General features: G+C 43.5%; 1 protein-coding gene across 1 annotated transcript in view; it reads right to left on the bottom strand.

Annotated features, from left to right (window-relative positions):
- Positions 1-20,896, bottom strand: part of FAM135B (family with sequence similarity 135 member B) — a 157,202-nt gene that overhangs the window by 6,204 nt on the left and 130,102 nt on the right. The window contains exons 11-15 of the mRNA XM_004373023.1: positions 15,196-15,350; positions 9,041-11,090; positions 6,024-6,190; positions 2,662-2,753; positions 1,572-1,669 (exon numbers count right to left, since the gene is read on the bottom strand). Coding sequence (XP_004373080.1) covers positions 1,572-1,669; positions 2,662-2,753; positions 6,024-6,190; positions 9,041-11,090; positions 15,196-15,350 — 2,562 coding nt within the window. The remainder of the gene's footprint in view (positions 1-1,571; positions 1,670-2,661; positions 2,754-6,023; positions 6,191-9,040; positions 11,091-15,195; positions 15,351-20,896) is intronic.

Here is a 20,896-nt window from a genome sequence, read left to right on the forward strand (position 1 = left end):
TCACGAGAGGTCAGCAGCCCTCCACCGCCCACTGGACTTGGTGAAAGGCATCACGAGAGGTCAGCAGCCCTCCACCGCCCACTGGACTTGGTGAAACTGGCAAAGAGAATTCACCGAAAACCCAAACCTGTTGCTGTCGAGTTGACTCTGACTGATGGTGACCCCATGTGTGTCAGAGTAGAACTGTTTCATAGGGTTTTCCATGGCTGTAATCTTACGGAAGTAGATTGCCAGGCCTTTCTTCCGCAGCACCAGTGCGTGGGTTTGAACAAACTGCCAACCCTTCCATTAGTGGTCAAACGCAAATCCTTCGTGCCACCCAGGGACCTAGGGGTCTCTACCGCCCCCTTGTCAGGTTTCCAAAGCCGGGCCTCACTAAGCCTTAGGCAAGGTCTTCATGAACGGAAGCTTTTGCTCCCGGTGCGGCCATCAGAGAAGTGTGGGCATGTGGCCCAGCTTTGTGTCACTGTAGCAGCCTCCCTTCTGATCCCAGGCCTCCCCCTCAGTCTGCCAGCGTGGGGTGGGGTCCTTTCTGAAAGGCACATCTAAGCACTGAAACGTCCCGCTCATTCACAGGATAAAGTCCCAGCTCCTTAGCCTGGCTTATGAAGCCCCTCATGACCTGTCTTCTGATGGCCTCTTCTGCTTTATTCACTCATTCATTCATTCATTCACTCATTCATTCATCAAAGCTGTATCTAGCAGCTTCTCCTCAGCTCCACCCTGTGCTTGGCGCCCCCCTTCATGTTCTGCTCCAGTAGCACCACTGCTCACAGGCGCATGGACTCAACATCTCATTACGTTTAAATTAAATGATTCACTGAGCCCCTGTTGTAGGAGAGGCACGTCTCCCCAGTAAACTGGGCAAAGAAAGGAAACAAACGTTCGTCTATGAAATCGCACTGCCTTGTCCCTGTCCTTTCATTTTTACCTAACCTCTCCGGGCCTCCGATTCCTCACTTGTGAAATGAAGAAGTTATTTTTTATCTCCGAGGACTAAATGGGATCATGTATGCTGAGGGCTTAGAACCGCACAGGGCTTATTGCAAATGCCCCCAAAATGCAACCTATTCACGACCATCCTCACCATTTCAATATTTAAACCCAGTTATTTGTTACACTGGAAAGACAGAAGCACAGGTTGAAAACCTCTTATTGAGCCGGCAATTTACTCAGCTTTCGAATGTCTGTCTCAGTGCGAGTCCCATTTCAAAAATGGAGAAACAGAGGCTCAGAGATGTAGGAAACTTGCAGAAGGTTTTACACAGCTGGCGCATGGGGGAGTCAGGATTCAAACATGTGGGTATTTAGAGGAACAAGAAGAATTAAAACCGAGGAATTCTGGTTTTTAAGTCCAGTACTTTTTCTACTGAGCCCCAAAAAGTTGATTCTCTTGCACCCATTCTAAGACATACCTGGGTATGTCCACTGTCCCTAGTACTCACTTCTGCTCTGAAGGTTAACTTATCCCAGGGATATACGGAAGCCATTGTACCGAACTTGTATACAGCAAGCGCTCACCAATGTCCCCCCTCTTCCCCCTGCATTAACTACCTGTGGTTTCCTTTTACCTAATTCGGGATATGGAGAGGTTGTATAACTGAATGTGCTGGATGATCTCGTCCAGCAGCCGGTCTGTCATGGTATCAAAATCTGCAAATGTGTCCATCTGGAGGCAGACAACAGAGAAAAGGTGAGGTGTGGGGTCACGGCAAAGGTTCTACTCTGTACACAAGCCGGTCTTCTTCATTCAACATCATGGAACATTCTGGGGCATGCCAAAGCCTGGTGTCAGGGCTACAGGTTGGGATTCAACATCAGGAAAGAGAGCCACGGACTGGGCTATAGTAAAGAAGCCTGGGGGTGTTGAAGACATGCCAGCTCCACGTTGTTCTCTGAGTTCTCATCTACTCTGACACTTCAGCACAGCCCACACTCCACCTACCTGGAAAGAGCAAACACCCACACATTACCCCTGACCACAAAGAGGGCATAGCCAAACTCTATGGGTTCCATAGATGCCAGTGATGGCCCCCTTCCCCAAGCAGGGCCCCAGGAGGCTCAAATCATGTATGCTCCAAGGTGCCATCCAACCTAATGCCCCATGAGGTCAGAAGGAAATCACCTGGCTCACATGACCCCACGTTTCTTTCTTCTTTTACAAATTTCTTCACCTGAGAAGGCCAGCAGCACAGGCTGACCCTCAAGCAATGCCAAAGCAATGGAAAGGGGCTCTTGAGCCACCCTCCCTCCACCCAGGGGCAGTCCAGGAAGTAAGCTGAAAGCAGAAGCCATTACCATTCTTTCTATAAATCTCAGGCCCAATGAACTCACAGTGGAGCAAAGAAAGGAAAGAGAGAAGCCCATTTCAGAAGTGTCAAAACACTGTGGCTGTGTCCATTATCGTTCAATTTCGTTTTTTTTTTTTTTCATGATCCCACTTTTTACTCTTCTCCACTCTCCTGAAATAAAGCAAGAAGTCTTTCCAAGTCTCCTTCCAAGTCCTTCCAGACCATCCAAGTACATGGGCAGTGCTGTGTGGACAGGTCCCTCACCTGCCCTCCCAATCTGTGTGTCCCTGTATCATCACTGTGGCTCTAGCAGGCTCGTGCGAGTGATGTCTCAGGGATTCCTTCAGCTTTGATGTTTTTGTTGTCATACCTGATTCTTTTCAGACATTAGGAAGTCCAATTTTCCTCCAGGGAGCCCCAGTTCTATGAAAGTCTTTACCAGCCGGAGATCTGCACTGTTCCCTAAAAACGACAGATAACCGCACCTCAGGTCCAGAGTTAGTCACAGAAAAGCTGAGGCACAAGGGATCTTTCTCCTTCCCCCATTCTCATTTTTTAACCAGATAACAGAAGCAACAAAAACAAGCCCACACCTCCCCTCCCTTTCTGTCCCCAATATGCACACAGAGTCTAATCCTTTCCAGTGGTCCTACCCCAGTAGAATTCCTCCCTGGTCTATCACACAGGGCCTGTGAACATTCCACACACAAGAACAGCTGAAGGCCCATGACCTCCCCTTTCTTCCTCAGTTAATTGTTTGCCCAAAACATTCTGCGGAGCCCTGGTGGTGCAGTGATGAAGAGCTACGGCTGCTAACCAAAAGGTTGGCAGTCCCAATCCACCATCTGCTCCCTGGAAACTCTACGGGGCAGCTCTACTTGGTCCTATAGGGTTGCTATGAGTCAGAATCTATTCAACAGCAATGGTTTTTTTTTTTTTTGGTTTAAAACATTTTGCAAATGGTGCCACCTAATGGCTGATGTGGAATAATCTGTAAATTACAACTCTCAACTCTCTTGCTGAATACAAAGGCTACCTACCCAGTTCTGCCCACTTAGAGATAATCAGCATGTCCCCAACACAGGCCGATCAGGACCTACTTGTCTACAATGGAATAAAAGTTGTCTTTGGAAACAGGCATCTTGAACAAATTCTAAGAATGTGAGGCTGCTGCTAATCGCAGAGACATAAAGAACATAGGAATGAATTTCTGAAATAACACAAATCAGAAGGATCCTATAAAACTCTGAGGAGTTCAGACATATGTGCCTTGAACTAGAGAAGGAAACTCCGAAAGAAACCTGTGTTTGGCATCAGTTGTTTTCTTGATGACTTGTGGCCAGGTGAGAACTTTTTAATTGACAGCTCAGTTTTCTGAACAGTAAAAATATGGGCGAAACTTCTCTACTTTAGAACATTTCTCTTCTTGTGTGCACGATGGGAAAAAAGTAAAAGGCTATGGCCTGACCAGATTTCTTCTTTCAACAAAGAGACTGAGAGTCTTATTTCATTTAATATCATCTAGGTGAGAGCTGGTGTTGGCAAAGAATACTGAATATACCATGGACTACCAGAAGAACGAACACATCCATCTTGGAAGAAGTACAGCCAGAATGATCCTTAGAAGCAAGGATGGCAAGACTTCATCTCACATACTTTGGACATGTTATCAGGAGGGATTAGTCCCTGGAGAAGGACATCATGCTTGGTAAAGTAGAAGGTCAGCGAGAAAGAGGAAGACCCTCAACAAGAAGGACTGACACAGTGTCTGCGACAATGGGCTCAAGTATAACAACGATCGTGAGGATGGCACAGGACTGGGCGGTGTTTCATTCTGTTGTACACAGGGTCACTATGAGACAGAACCGACTCGATGACACCTAACAACAACCACCAGTGAGAGCTGCATATGGTCACTTGTGACATGGTGCTTGTCCACAGATCCTCATGAAGATGCATTGAGCTGGTGACTGAGAAAGTTACTCTTTTTCTTTATCGAAATCCTTCTGTTTGGAAGGTCCAGTTAAAAACTAATGTGTCTTCATTAGTTTATTCCTTTTTAAGAGAGAGAGCAAGTCCCAAGCTTGGAGCCTTCTGACAACAGGACTATCCAAACTTCAGTAAAATTATTTTCCTTTCATTGTGTTTATTTTCATTATTACCTTTTCCGCGTGGCAAGTGATTCTGGCTATTTCATTTATGGTAGTCCTTTAAAGTTTCTCTTTTAAATAAACATGTTCTCTTTTAAATAACATATGTGCTGATATATGCTAAGCACCTACAATGGTGTTTGGCCCACATTAAGTGATATATAAGTTCCGACTCTCCTACTCCTTCTCCTTGTCCTCCTCCTCATTATCTAGAAAGTATTATCTACAACTGGATTGTTCAACACTTCCCCAAACAGACCCACTGACTAAGCGTCCTTGCATCAAATGCAGACAACTGAAGCACACAATTACATGCACTGGCCCAGGAGAGAGAAGGATTAAAGACATCAAGCAGAGTGCATCATGGAAGCCTAGCACACCACCATGCCTGATTTAATGATCATGAGAAGAAAGTGACCCCAAGTTTTGCCACTTCTCACTTGTGAGGCCTTGGACAAGTCCTTTCATCTCTCTAATCCTTTATTATTACATTAGAGTTCATATAAAATGGATGTCAAGATTCCTTCATGAAGACACATTCTGCATCCCAATTTTCAGATCAATTGTGATTGAAATAGAGCTTGAGGACCAGAACTAAAATTCCCGGTGCTCCCGATTCATCTCATGGCTATGTTCACCGAGTCAAGGAGAGACTGAACTCCATTAGGGAACTAGAGGCCGAATGCTTTCCTTTTTGTCCAGGCTGAGCTGGGACCTGAAGACGTTTAGGCAAAGTGTTGGGACTGGCCCAGGAAAATTCTAAAGAAACTTCATACCTGGAGGTCTTTTTGGGGGGTGGGAGAGGGGGGAGTCACTTCCCTCTTCCAGCCTCTCTTCCCCATGGCCTCTTCACCTGTATTAGATTGTTTTTTTTGGTAACAAACTCACACTTCTCTCTCTGCTGAATGCACTAAATTGAGAACTTTTCAAGATCAGAAACCATGTCTGATCTCTACATTCCCAGGACTTGGTACAGTACCTGGCATATAAAACGTGCCCCATAAATGAGAGGTGAATAAAAACAGGAAACAAAGTAGTCTGAGCCACTAACCTGAGTTCCCCATAAGTCCGCATATACATTCTACTCCTTTCTTTTCTTTACTCATATGATTCTACTGATTCTGGCACTTCCAATTAGTCGTGTGTTCCATTCATATTTTCATTCCAATTCCATCCCATTAATACTTTCATCCATTCACTCATCCATTCACGCAACCCTTCTTTTATTTCATTCATTCATTTAGCCATTAATTATTCATTCCATTCCTTCCTTCATTTATTCAGCCATTAATTATTCATTCCATTCATTCATTCTACTTATTTATTTATTCAATTCATTATTTCATCCCATTCATTCACTCGGTTATGTATTTCATTTAATCAGCAATTTTTTGCACATGCCAGAAAGATATTTTCTTTGGGCGCAATGCCACATATGTCTCTAGATCCAGCATAATCACTGTCATTCCAGAGAAGCTAACTGAACGTTTGTTTAATGGATATGTGATGTAAATGAATTCATCAATACTAAAAATTTTATGCAACACAGAATCTTGAGGAAGAAACACGTCCCAGAACTCACCATCCAGGCCGTGGACACAGACAACCAGGTGAATCCCGTCTTCCAAATTTTCTTCCTCTTCCTCTGGTGGGAAATATGGTACATCAGAAGCTAGTACAGATAAGTCACTGTACAGAAATCCTCCAATCTTCAGTTCTCTTTTAAATTTTTCTTTGGCCTGATAGAAACTGGAGAATACACTAATTAATCACAAGCCACTCTGTGTATTCCATGTTGAACAGGAAATGAGTCGGGCTGATATGCGGGAGTAATGCAGATCTGCAAGAGAAGTATCTGCCCAACAGCAAAGGCTGATTATGAGACCTCAGGGGAGAGGCTGGTGGGGGGAAATGAGGCTGAAAAGCAGTCCCTCAAAAACCAAAGACTCTTCTGGTTTTGGTTCTGCTGTAGATTTTTTTGTGGTTCCTGCACTGAGTAGGAGACTGCCTTTGTCTGTTTACCTGGAATGCCTTCCCCACCTGGCTACACTATACCACCCTCTAGCTCCAAGGATCCATACAATCTTTCAGAAGATCCTCCCAGAGTTAAAGCTTAACCTGGTGCACACAGGGCCACCAGCTTGGCCTCCACCTGCTTCTCCAGCATCACCCCCAGCCACTCCCAGCCTTTGGAAACAACACTCTTCTTACAGAGAAAAGCCTGTGAAAGCCAGAAGTGTAAGGTGGAAACCTATCAGAGAAGGAACACTGAAATATTTTCCACAAAAATGAGAAAGAGAAAGGTGGGAAGACTGTACTCTGTCAAAGGTGGAAAACTTGCGAGACCCAGAAAAACAAGGCGGTCCCATCCAGTTCTGGCTCTCACAGGTTTCACTAATTCCCTGCCTGAACCACATCATCTGGCTTTGCCTCCATGCCTTTGTCTGTTTGCCTGGAATGCCCTTCCCACCTGGCTACACTACACCACTCTACCTGGTTACCTGGCAAGGTGGTGGTGAAGAGCTTGGACTCAGGAGTCAGACTCCCAAGGTTACAATCCCAGCTTTGACACTTACAAACTGGACAAATCGCTTAGTCTCTCTGTGCTGAGTTTCTCCTCGTTTGTAAAAGCAGAATAGCATCTTTACCTAATTCATAAAGTTATTTTGTTCATCAGGCGATATAATGTATGTAAAATGCCTAATACAGTAGTTGAAATACAGCAAACAGTAAAAAATATCTCTTATCGGTCATATCCTGATCGTCATAGTTGTCTATTTTACCCTCAACCCAGGTGGCAATTTCTCTATGAAGCTTCTCCTAGCCTCCAGACAAATTAGGTCCATCTCTTCCTGGTTCCATTATGCACATATGAATCATCATACTTACCCAATAATTGTCCTCATTTACATCTCTCATCTGTCTTCCTGTTAGACTATCAGTGCAATAATGGCCAGGGCAACACTAACCAGGACTTGGACAGTGCCTGGTATGTATTTTGTTGAATTGGTAAGTGTCATATAATACGTATTTACTAGTCTTTATAAAACAAAAGGTCCTTATGCAGTCAATTGGCCTAATATCATTTTTAGAGTTTCTGCTTTACCTCCTAGTTCAGTGAGTGGCGCCTGGAGTTTTAAAAGTTTGTTGTCCAAGACACAACAATTGGTCTCCATTTGCCTGGAGCAACTGAGGAAGAAGGAGACCCAGGAAATGGAGAAGAAAATGGTCTGCAGGTCTAATAGCCTCCATGAACTACTACCTCCATTGCCATGAGACCAGAAGAAATACATGGTGCCCAGCTACAATTACTGAACGTTTTGATCAGGGACCCAGTAGGTGGCTCTTGATCAAAAGGGGTAAAATTGTTGAATGGAACATAAAATTCTTATTGGAAACCAGACTTACTAGATACATTGAGAGTGGAGGAACCCCTGAATCTATTGCCTGGAAACAACTTTTAAGCCTTGAACCAATACGATTCCATGAAGTCATCTTTAAACTAAACAACAGTTTAGCTCAATTAATAAAGAATGTTTGCCTTGAGCATTGCACCCTTTTAAAGAAGTGTCTATACAAGATCACACTGACAACAGTAACTCTAAAATACAGATGAGAACTTTAAAGGGCAGACAGTCGTAAGTTAACAGCGGTGAATCAATATGGGCAGAGGTAGTGAGAATGGCGACACAATGCGAAGGATGTAACCATTCTCAATGAATTGTACATGGAGAAATTGTTGAATGGCTGTTATGTTTTGTTGTGTATATTTTCAGCAAAAAGAAGTCCAAAGTTTACCTGCCTATGCAACTTCTTTGGGGAATATCACAAATACGTTTAACTCTTCAGCAATTTTCTATAGAGTGAATGCAATTGAATACTTTGGTAAAATGATTCTCTAATATTATTTCAGCACATTTACAGTTTATAGTTGGAGGAGTAATATGAATACAAACCCAGCCCAAGGATGCAGGTTGGGTTTCTGGCATTGCAAAAGGAACAGCAAACTTAAGAACCCACAATCCTAAAGAGGGCCTAAGAGGCAAATCTGATGAAGAAGCCCTACTACCTCAAAGGCCCTTAAAAACTGCCACCTCCAAGGGTGCAAAGATAGACGTACAATGATATTCATAAGACAGTTGTTTATAATAAAAACTGAACAGAATTTAAATGCCCATTTCTGAAGGATTTAATAAACGACGTGGCATCTATAAAATGGAACACCATTTAAACATTAAAGTTATGATGAAAAATAGATTTATAAACATAAAAAGATATTTCTGATATAAAATTGAAAAATATATTTTGTACAGAATGATCCCATTTTTTCATAAAAAGCACATCTAGATACAGACGCACATAGAAAAAAAGTGTGGAATAATGTACACAGTGGTTATCTTTGGGAGGTAAGATTATTGATAGCTTTTACTTCTTTATACTTTTCTGCATTTTCTTGTTTTTACAGTATGTATTTGTTATTTTATTTAAAACAGAAAATAGCAGTGATTTCAATTTTGAAATAATTTTTCACGGAATTGAGAAATATGTGGAAAAACATAAAAGACTGAGCTGGGACAGACAAGCCACCAGCAAACTTACCTAAACATTCTTTCACTGATTTCTCCCTCCAACCTGCTGGCATGTGTGGAAACAACTCCAAAGGAGCCCAGGGGTTGATGAGTGATGGGGAATGGGGTCTGCTTGGAGGAGAATCCAGCCCTGGAAGGGGTCTCCTTGAGCACAGATGAGAAAGGGAGACAGGTGGCAGTGCAAGACACAGATAAGTTAACCACCTCCACAGCCTTCAGGCTGTCCAGGGGAAAGGTCTCTGGAGCGTTCAGTGGGGACCCCATGATGGAAGTGCCTGCTTTCAGTTCTTCGTTTTCAGATTCTTGGAAATGGGTGGAGTGAGTCACAGTGGCGCACATGGTGCCTGCTTTACGTTCAGTCTCGGGTGAAGCATTAGCTCCTCTAGTAAACATTGTGTCGTCAGTGATGCATGGTAAGCCACTTGGCTCCCCTTTTGGATCCAGGTCAATGGCACCAATGCCTGATGCACGGCTCCATCCAGGCACCTTATGGTGGACAATATCCTCAACATCTGAGATGCTGCTGTCGGAAAGAGCTCTTTCCTCAACATTCAAGTCTTTAGGCATGCCCTTTGGGGTCTCCAATAGTGTTCTATGGAAAGATCTGTCCCTAGGTTTTTCAAGTGCTATGATGTGTGGTATTTTTAAATTAAGACCTTTGGTATCAACATCTGGGGGGTTCTCAGTTCTACCATCAAGACTACAGTGTCCTTGAGGATCAAACTGACTCTCTTTACCTTTTGGGATGTCTATGTAACCAGGGTCCTGATGGTCACTAGTATCTAAAACTATCTCCACAAGGGAATGGTCTACCTCAGCATCATGGGTTCTAGAGCCACCACAAAGTTGGGAGCAGTTTTCCGGGGAATATATGCTCTTGGTGTGCATATCCGAAGCTTCAGCAAGTCCTCCGCCTTGCTGCATAGTGTCCGTGTCTTCAGCAGACTCCTCCGGGCTACTGATTTGGGGTGCGGATACCGACTTGGTCAACTTGGTAAGTGCCAACTCCCGTTCCTCCTCCTCAAAGGGCAAAGAGCTGATGGAGGTGAGAGACGCCTGGATGCCACTGGGCAAACTCGTGTTGCTCTCTGTGTGTCCACCCTCCAGGGAGTTCCTGTGGAGGGCATGTCTTCGAACTAGCTGGTGTAAGACTTCCCGATCACTGGGCAAATCCAGGGCCCTGCTGCGGGCATCAGACCAGGCGACAGAGCTTGGTTCACTCTCAATGCCCGAGTCAGATATGACAGACGAAGATCTCTTGATGACCCGAGAAAGTACTAACACTTCCTCCTGCTCCTCTATGTGAGGGTCCTTTAGGGAAGACCTAATGTCCAAGGGGTCCCTCAGAATAGAACTTAGTGGATCACAGGTCTCAGAGGGGATGGGTTTCAGACTTAGCAGCACCATCTTACCCTCTTGTTCTACTCTCTTTCCAAGAGGACTTAATTCATGGAGTGTTGTCTTTTCAGAAGAGATGGCATTTTGACGGCTTCCACCTGCTGCCATTTTGCTTAGCACAGTTCTGTCTAATTCATAGCTATCGCCCAAAGTCTCAGTCTCACGATGAGCACTAATCACCACCATGGGTTCCACCACGATGGGTTCCACCACCATGGGTTCAGCTCTGCAAGGATTCTTATTGCTCGATTTCACATCAATGTAGGTCAGCGCTGGGACCTGCCCGTCCTCTGGACCCAGACTCTTTATGGGCGTGTCCATATCTGCCAGTGGATGTGTTCCAACTTCAGACCTTTGGCCAGTCCAACATTCTTCTTCAGACAGACCCGCTTTGTTCTGGAATTCACCAATTGTCAGATATACTTGCGATTCAGAGCACAGATCTGCATGATTTAATGTGGACTCATTCTCACCTGGATCTGGACCCCTAATAACCTCTTCATCAGAGTCCATGTGGGGTGGTTTCCTGGGGTCCAAGACAAGGTCTTCCGTGAAAGACGATTTGCTATTTACGTTATGGCTCTCTTCTCTGTCTTTTAGGTTCATTCTTGTGGGACTTGTCACTGGAACATCAAAATTAGGATAAACATTCAAGTAATGCCCTACAAAAATAAAAATAAAAAAAGAACAAGAAAAATGTTACACTTTAAGAAACTATGTTCACAAGTTATCCAAATGCCTAATGCAAAGTGGTCAAGTGATATCATTCTTGATTTACTTTTTACTTATTAAAGTCTTTCTAATGATTTCCACTTGTAAATATTAAACCATTTCTTCACCCATGTTATGCTCAGTGTTTACAGAGTAGAAAGAGAACTCTGGAGCTAGAAATGCCTGGCTTTGAATCCCGGTATTGCCATTGATCAGCCTGGGGACCCTGGACAATTATGAAATTGAAATAAGCTCTTTTCTATTGGAGTTCATTTTCCACAACTCTAGCATGGGCACATTCATAGCAACTAGTAGCTGCCTCACAGGTATAACTTATAGTAAAGTTAAGATATGAATGATGTTATACATAAGGAAAAAAGATTTCTGCTTTCTGTGGTGAAATGCTGCCAAGCATGAACTCTGTAACCAAGGGGATTATCCTAAGTGGCATTCCAATCACAAGGAGGTTCCCAGAATCACCTTGACCTTCACAGTTAGATGGGTTGGAGCTTAACTATGACCTTCCTTTTCTTTTTCATTTTTCTTTATGGTAAATCTCTCACTCACTCAATCACCTTGGGGTAGGTGTGTGTTGCGTGGGGGGGGAGGTGCTCATTACAGATTATATGTGGAATCTTCAGAATGTCTAGTATGTAGCAGGCATTCAAGCCGTGGTACTGTATCAGACCATGAACAGATGTCATTAATATCAAAATGGAACTCTTTTATCTCCTTTTTTTATCCCCCACTGTACTGATGGAAGGGAATGCAAATATATCTGATAACCTATGGGAAGGTATGGAAACTAAGGCAGCAAAGACCTTGAGGCATGGAGACGTAGCTCTTTATTTGCTAGTCCTTGTCCTCGGGTTAAAGAATCCTCAGATCATTGTGAAACAAGAAAAGCTTTGGGTTTGGGATGCAGATGGAGATAACTTGATCAAAGTAGTTTTGGAGATGGGGCTGATCAGGACAGAAGGTGTGGGGAGATGGCCCTGGAGAGACAGCCAGGCCTCTGAGAGTCACTGCTTTGTAGTTCTTCCAGGAAGATGGGACCATATGTGTTGGGGTTACCAGACTCAGCAGAGTCTCATGTCCCAAGCATGTTACAGAAACTGCAGAGAGATGCTGGTCCTGAAATTCTATGTGGCTATGGACAAGGCATGGCTTAGAGGAAATTTCCTGGGCAGATGGCCCTAGAAATACCTCCCCCAGCCATGTCTTGCTGCTGTTGAAGGCTCTGGGACATTGACATGAGAGGTGATGGAGGAGGGCTGGGGAAGTCAGCCCCAGAAAGCCTGAGGTTGACTTTCCTGCTAAAGCTGCAGGATGAGGAGGACTCGGAGCTGAAGTTGATTTAATTAAAAAAAAAAAAAAAAGAAGAAAAGTGCACTATTATTGTACACACACATCCGAAACCAAAAACTCATTGTCGTCAATTCGGCTGCAACTCATAACAACCCTACAGGACAGAACAGAACTGTCCCATAGGGTTTCCAAGGAGCAGCTGGTAGATTTGAACTGTCAACCTTTTGGTTAGCAGCCAAGCTCTTAACCATTGCACCACCAGGGCTCCTATGCATAGGAATAGGAAATGTATAATTTGATATTAGAGGATCTGATAATGAATGATTATTTAAATTTTTTTCTTTAACTCTTCAAATTTTCTGCAGTTAAATTATATGACTATTGTGGGTGTGAATTTTAGAATGTGAGGTGCTGACATACCTGAATTAGGTGACTTCAGACCTAAATAAAAACTCCATTCTAAATTAAACTAAGATTTTCATTTCTACTCTTGTAAAGAAACCATTCAGCCTTTTGTCAAAGTTTTACTGCTTGAAAAACAAATTATGCAGAAGTCAGAATTTCTAACCTCGAATAAGAATTTCCTGGTGCCTGTTAAGAATGTTTACACAACTGGCCTCAGAGAAGGCGCCTTGATCAACAGGAGATTAGAGAATAGGGCTGATAATGTTAAGTGAAGTTAGAACTTCTAAATAACTTTATAGCCAGATAGTATATGTCAAGCCTTAGTTCCATGTCCTGACTCCCAAATTAATTTTCACTCATTAGGATTTTCCTACTGTATTTCTGCTAGTTGTCTGTAAATTGGTAACTAGATAGAAACTTAGTTTGTTGAAATAAGTAGGCAGATTGCAGCTATAAAAGTCTTAACTGTCTGTAACACAAACAGTGCAGACATTCCAGCTTTAATTTATGTAAATATACTTACTATCTTAATTGCTTTCAGGGTATTCTCCCAGTGAATGCCTGGACTCTAACTCACTCCCTCTTAGCCAGATGGACGCTATGTACATTTCAAAAGGCTTCAGACTTAGAGCTGATTTAATCTTCACTCTTTCCTAACTAATGGTCGACTTTTCATTTCAAGGACTCCAACTAGGCTTGATTCAGCCTGCGATTCATCACTAAATCCCTATATCAAGAATGTTTATATGTCTCACTTTAGAAATATTGCCTTAGTCAACTTGTATCATGAGTAACAGATTTGTGTGAGGCTAGAAATTATTGTTAAGAAAGTTTGTACTTTAACAACTCCTTGTAAATTTCTTTCCTTTTCCTGAAACCTCTTTCATGTGAAACCATTTGCATTTGTTTACTCTGCCTGTTAAATACTCCGCTGTACTACCTGCAAGGCAGAACACACGCTGCGGTCTGTATTGAATGCCGTGTGTTTCTCCATTTTGCGAAATGAAATTATTCCTTCAATAAAAATTTTGTTTTAATTTCTATTAGCGCATTGATCTAGTGTTTACGCTAGGACATTTCAATGAAGATGAGCATATGTACATATGTAGACATATACACACACACATTCCACAAAAAAAAAGTGTCAATGTAGTTTTAAGTTTTAAGTTGGCTGGGCTGCCATTTCTAAGCTAGCACACATTTTAGCTGTTATACAATGTGTTGACACTAGATGTCAGAGTACAACCGAGAACCAAATAGCAGCATCTATCTGCAAGGTTGTGTTGTCCTTGAAAGTCACTTAGACTTTTAAAACATTCTACAAATCTCAAATTGCAGAAACTCTGACATTTAGCATTTTGACTCACCACGTAAATGATGCCCACTCACCCCATGTACAATGGTTTAAAACGTCCCACAAAGATGTGGCCAGGCAAAGCAGGGGCTTTGGTGTAACAGTGAGTTGGCTTTGAATGCTGCCTCGTATAAGCTGCATGATCTTGAATAAGTACTTATATACTCCTGTGCCTCAGTTTCTCATCTGTGAAATAGGGCTCATGAGATTGCTTACAGGATTGAAGAGACAAATCACATGAAACCTCTGGCACAGAACCTGGTATTTCCTGGCATTTATGAAGGATCACAGGAGTATCTGCAATCATTTATTTGAATGTCCATGCACAGGGCTGTAGAGAGAGCAGTGAGCTGACATTGCCCAGTATGCACCAGTCTCTCTCCAGTGAGCCTATCCATTAACAAACTCTGCGCAACACCAACCAACCAGACTGTCACTGGATTCATATATAAATATACAGTCAAACCTGTTATCATTTCTCCCTGAGATGAGTCATCCATCTATCCATTTATTTATTGAGCCTAGTTGCTCAACTATATTGCTTGACTCCTGGCATAAAATGGGCACTTCATGGGGGTTTGCACTGAATACCATTAAAATTCAGCTAGAAGTGACTTTGCGTGTGAATTGCACACTTGAGATAAGGAGGGATATTCATCTATCACATCCCTCTGGTGAGATGAGAATTTGGTTCCCAGTTTGTATGTGAACACACTGAGGCACTAGGTATAATTCCATCCAGAAGGATGGGGTGGGGTGGGGATCTTTACTATACTCACTGTTTTGTTTGATTGATATGTTAATTGCACTTCAATAAAGTCATTTCAAACAACTAGTTTAACCTTATAGGTTCTTGTACCGCCTCTATGAACTGATGGAATACTTCATTAATTTGGCTCCACTATGTGGTTGTTGGGATAGAAACAGGGCAACTGACTGGAACCCACTGACAAGCCTTTTTCTGGAGTCTTTCCAAAGAAAAGGCCCACCTGTGGCAGGGCAGTCCACGTAACGGTCCTCAAAGATCACAGGCAGGGTGTTCCAGTCACCATCGATGTCCAGGCACTCTGCAGGCAGTGGGGGCATGCTGGACAGGTACTCCGAGTTCCGGACATCCAGGGATAGCTGGCTGTGGGTCTGTATGCTGGGGGCACACAAAATCAGGTAAGCATCACAGGAAGGATTAAATGCTTAAAATTATTACAGTACCCCTCCAGTCCCAAGAAAATGCTCAGAAAATCTGTCCATCTCCATGCCCATCCATGTTTCCTCTCCTCCACCCATCTTCCTCAGCCCTCAAAGCCAGAATCTTCTTTGCATCCAAAACTGGTCTAGGTAATAAGGTTGCAGAGGACATGGATTGTATGCTTAGGTGAAGCACAAGGGCATAGCAAAGACCAAAGACATGAAACAATACAATCTGCCCCACTTCTCCCCAATCACCGGCACTTTTCATACCCCCTCATCTTACTTGATTTTTTCCACAATATCTATCACCTTCTAACATACATATAACATATACGTATAACTATAGTGCTTACTGCTTAGCATCTGTCTTCCTTCATGTGCTGTCTGTTTTGTTCCTTGATGTATCCCAGGTTCCTTGAACAATGCCTAGCATACAGTGGATCATCAATAAATACTAGGACAATGTATGGATGAATCAACACACTGTATGCAAGGAAGTGGGAGATGTTGCATAAGACCAGATCCTCAGAAGGTGGACTGAAGAATGGCTGCAGGGATTGACAACAAAGATCATTGGGGCTGGAGTGTGAAGTTCCTTGAGAACCTTGTTGAGTCTAGATGTCCTATGTGGTCAACAGTGGAACAGGGCAGGCCAGTAAGCCAAGAAATGCCACATCAAGTCTGAGTTTCATGAAGATAACTCTAACCAAAGAGTGAGTCTGAGTGTGTTTACATATGTGGTGTGTGTGTGTGTTGTTGCTTGTGCACATGTGTGATGCATGTTTTCATGAATCTAAGTGCGTGTGTTTGTGCGTGCTATGTGTGTACGTGTGTGGGTGTGCACGGATACATACATACGTGTGCATGCATGTGCATGTATGTGCATAAGCATGTGGTAGGGTGACTGTGGGGAAGAAAGGAGTACAGGAGAAAGGGGTCAATTAAGAGGCAAAAACAATATTTAAAGACAAAGATAACCTTAGATCTGGATTAAGGAAGCTGAAGTGAGGATGTGGAGGAGGAATTGGAGTCCAGTTCATTATTAGCAAAATTGGGAAAAAATCCTGATTTTTGGATGAACTCCCCAAGGCCCTGAATGATCCTCCACCCCTGCCATCTCTATGATTTAACTCCTCACATCCTTCCTTATACACTACCCCAGCCCCACTGGCTGTCTCCCTGACCCTGCAGGTTCTGCCCTGTGTACACGTGTATACATAAACAGAGATAGAGATACAGGTATGTTGTGGATGTTGTTAGGTGCTGTCAAATTGATTCCGACTTATAACAACCCCATGTAACAGAGTAGAACTGCCCCATAGGGTTTTCTAGGCTGTGAGCTTTATGGGACCAGATCACCAGGTCTCTCTCCTGCAGAGATTCTGGGTGGTTTCCAACTGCTAACCTCTTGATTAGCAGCTGAGTGATTAACCATTGCACCAAGGGCTCCTAGATATAGATATATAACTAATTAAATGATTATAAAATTCCATAATATTTAAAATAACTCTACAGGATAAATATTATGATCTCCTAGATAGCTGAAGTGCTCAATCTCTCACCAGCTTCAGGTCCCTGCTCAAATGTCACCTTCTCAGGGATGTCTTCCCTGACAATTCTAGTAACTAGCACTCTTTGTCCCTCTCACCCTGATATATCATCTTCCATAGCACTTTGTGGGGATATATGCCATTTAAACATGGCTGCACTATTGACAACTGCAGCCCCCACAGGCCTCTATGCTGCACAGCATGTTGAGACTTGTCCCCAACATGTTGAGACTTGTCACGATTTGTTTTCCCAAACCTACTGTCCCTTTACTGATTGGCTTGTTTACCTGAATTCCTTCTCCCTTGCCCACACCCAAAGCCCATTGTTTTGTTAATTGCTTTATTGCTTGCTGTACTGACTATAAAATAAACTGGGACTGAAGCGGGGTTCGACTCCTCAGAGTGAGCCTCCTGGCCCCACTTCTCTGTAAGAGTTGTGGCATGGTTACTGTCTCCGCCGCCCGCTGCGACAGCACTTATTATTATTTGGCATATCATATTTATTTGTTTTCTTTCCATCACTAGATATAAGGTCCATGAGATAGGGAATTTGTCTATGTTGTTCACTGCTGAAGATACAACATCCAAAATAGCATCTGGCACATAGTCGACAAAAAATAGATACTTGTTGAATGAATGAATCTCCCTGAGTTTCAGAAAAGAAACTGAAGCTCAGAGAGGTTCAGTAACTAGTTTGATGTCACTGGTATTAGAAGTACTAAAATATAGATTTCAAACCAAATATATGAGATTTGAAATGCCAAAATCTTTCCACCATACCAATTTTCCAGTAGAAAAAAATAGTAATAAATCATAATTATCATGTTTATCCTGGTCCACAAGGCCCCACATGACCCAGCCCCTGTCTACCCTCTGTCCCTACCTCCCACCCCTTCGCCGACTTGCTCACTCATGTAGCTACAGTTACCTTCTTGCGGCTCTTCAAACACTTTGAGTTCTCATATCAGGGTCTTTACACCTAACCAGTCTCCCCATAGCTTGATATAACCCCACTCTCTGTTTAAATGTCGTATCATCAAAAATACTTCTCTGATCACACTGGCTAAAACAACCTTTATCCCATACTCAACGCTGTGTTGGGGCCAGTTCATACTGGCTCACAGGAGTTGATTCTGCAGATGTCTTTTCAACTCTATGTTCAGTGATACCACATCGGTAGCTTGACATCAGCCATGGTGGGAGTATTTACACCAGGGAAATCAGAAAACACTACAAACCAGAGTTTTTTTTTGTTTTTCTTCTGCTTTTCTGAGAGTTGGTTAATACGAATCAAGACACTGGAAAACACGGACCAAGACACTGGAAAACACGGACCAAGACGCTGGAAAACACCGACCAAGACGCTGGAAAACACCGACCAAGACACTGGAAAACACGGACCAAGACGCTGGAAAACACGGACCAAGACGCTGGAAAACACCGACCAAGACGCTGGAAAACACTGATCAAGACACAGGCCACACCGTTTCTCTGCCTCTTCTACATCCTTACCTCACTTTACTCGCCTTCACTTGTCACAACCTGAAATGCTACAATTTATCTATGTCTTGCTTGTTTCTCCACTAGAATGAGTGGCCCACAGGGACAGAGTTGTGGCTCTCTTTGCTGTGGCGTCCCCAGTGTTTAAGTGCATCATAAACACCCGTTTGACTTCTCATCCTCATCTATCTTTTCTGAGCAAAAAGTCTGTGGTGGGTACTGAGTATACTAGGGTCCATACACGTCGATTGTCTCATTCAACCCTCAAAACTATTATCTTTCCTGTTTTATTGATATGGAAACTAAGACAAGGTGAGGTTTGAAAAAAGAAGGAAAAAAAAAACTTTCTCAGAGATACACTATAAGTAATTGAAAGACCAGAGTTTTAAACCCAGGCCATCCGAATACTCTGTCATCCTCACTTGGTACAAGTGGTTGGCATCCTACCACAGGTCTTCCGGGAGAGTTGTTGTTATGGGCAGTCGAGTTGATCTTGAGTCACAGCTTCCCCATGTGACAGAACAGAACTGCTCTATAGGGTTTCCTAGGCTGTAATCTTTACGGGAGTAGACTGCTGGGTCTTTCTCCTGTGAAGCCATTGGGTGGGTTTGAACTGCCAACCTTTCAGTTAGCAGCAGAGCGCTTAACTGTTGTGCCACCAGGGCTCCTTTCCAGGAGAGTAGTTTCTTGTACGTCTGTCACTCCCATGTATGCTAACGTTCCTTGAGAACACGACCATGGCCCAGCCATCTAAGCGTTGCCAATTTTTGTGGTGACCTTGGGAAGCAGATGTCATGCAGTAGTCCTGATTTGTAATATTTTGTTCAGTGGCCCTCAAAATCATATTTGGATTTGTCGGATTAGCTGTTCTGATTTTAGTTTTGGAAAATATCTTCAGCCAGTTATAGCTGGGGGCTGGAGTGAATGAACGCACAAGCGAGCCTTTGAGTGAGTGAAAGATATTTCTAGACAAGCTATTTTAACATGCAAATGTTTCTCCTCGGTGTCCCTCTCACTGTCAGAACCCATGAGGCACATCGTAAATGTCATTGTACTTTACGAACAGACTGAAGAGTAGGGAGAACATAAAGGCACAGAGATGACGGTGGAAGGATTTCTCAGTCTGTTTTGAGTGATGGATGAACCTCAAGTGATTCTCCTGCTGGATTTGCTGGGGCATCCAAGCCGATTCATCCACATACGTTTTGTGGGGTGGACCTACCACTCCGAAACACCACCCCCTTGGACCTGTGTGGCACAGGTAACAGCACCTGGGAAGAAGCTCTGCTCCTCGCCAGCAGGGAAGTCTATAGGAGAGAATGACCTCATCTTTCTGCAAGCCTCTGACTAACTGTCTTGAGTGCTTTAATTTTATCTGGAAGAAAGCCTCTCCACCCCACAAAAAAAAAAAAGGAATAAAAAATAAAAAATGCCACCGAGTCAATTCCAACTCACAGCGACCCTACAGGACAGAGCAGAGCTGCCCCATAGTGTTTCCAAGGCTGTAATCTTTATGGAAGGACACTGTCACATCTTTCTCCCCGGGAGTGGCTGGTGCGTTCAAACCACTGACCATCTGGTTAGCAGCCAAGTGCTTTCACCACCATGTCACCAGGGCTCCTTGGAAGAAGGTCAACTTAGAAATTCATCAATCCTCCTAATCAGGCATTTCAGGCTTAATTTTTAGGCGAAATGCATTTCTTAGCTGCCTACTGCAGAGTCCCAGGTCAGCTCTGTTTTTTTCTCATAGCTTGTGACCACACCACCTGCTTCTAATTTATTTTGCCCAGAGGGCTCAGCACAGCTGTCCTTAGGGACCGAGGAGTCTTGATTCTGGCCCACAGAGCCATAATAACACTCAACAATAGAAAGCTGTGGCTGTTGACCCTCTCCGCCCCCTGCCAGCACCAGCCTCTGCAGTTTGCCTGACTCTTGTGCCTGCAGAGGAAACGCAGATGGAGTGCACAGAAGCCGGTGGGCTTGTCTCCTACAGAACAAGCAACTTTGAAAGCTCTAGAACAGGCAAATGTACAGAGACCAAAGTTATATTAGTGGGTACCAGGGGCAGGAGGGAGGGGGAAAAGGGAGTCATTGTTTAGGAAGCAGTGAGCTTCTGTTTATGGTGAGGGGAAATCTGGCAATGATTACGGGTGATTGATATCATTGCTATCACTAGTTATACAGGTGAAAAACACCGAACTGGCAAATGTTATGTTTTATATATACATGTATCCAAACAAAAAAAATAAATACATAATCCATTGCCATTGAGTTGATTCCAACTCCCAGCATCCCTATAGGACAGAGTAGAACTGCCCCATAGGGTTTCCTAGGCTGTAAATCTTGACAGAAGCAGACTGCCACATCTTTCTCCCGTGAAGTGGCTAGTGGGTTTGAACCACTGACCTTTCGGTTTGCAGGCAAGCGCTTAACCACTGCACCACCAGGGCTC

The sequence above is a fragment of the Trichechus manatus genome, unplaced genomic scaffold (genome assembly GCF_000243295.1).
Source record: "Trichechus manatus latirostris isolate Lorelei unplaced genomic scaffold, TriManLat1.0 scaffold00022, whole genome shotgun sequence".
Taxonomy (NCBI): domain Eukaryota; kingdom Metazoa; phylum Chordata; class Mammalia; order Sirenia; family Trichechidae; genus Trichechus; species Trichechus manatus.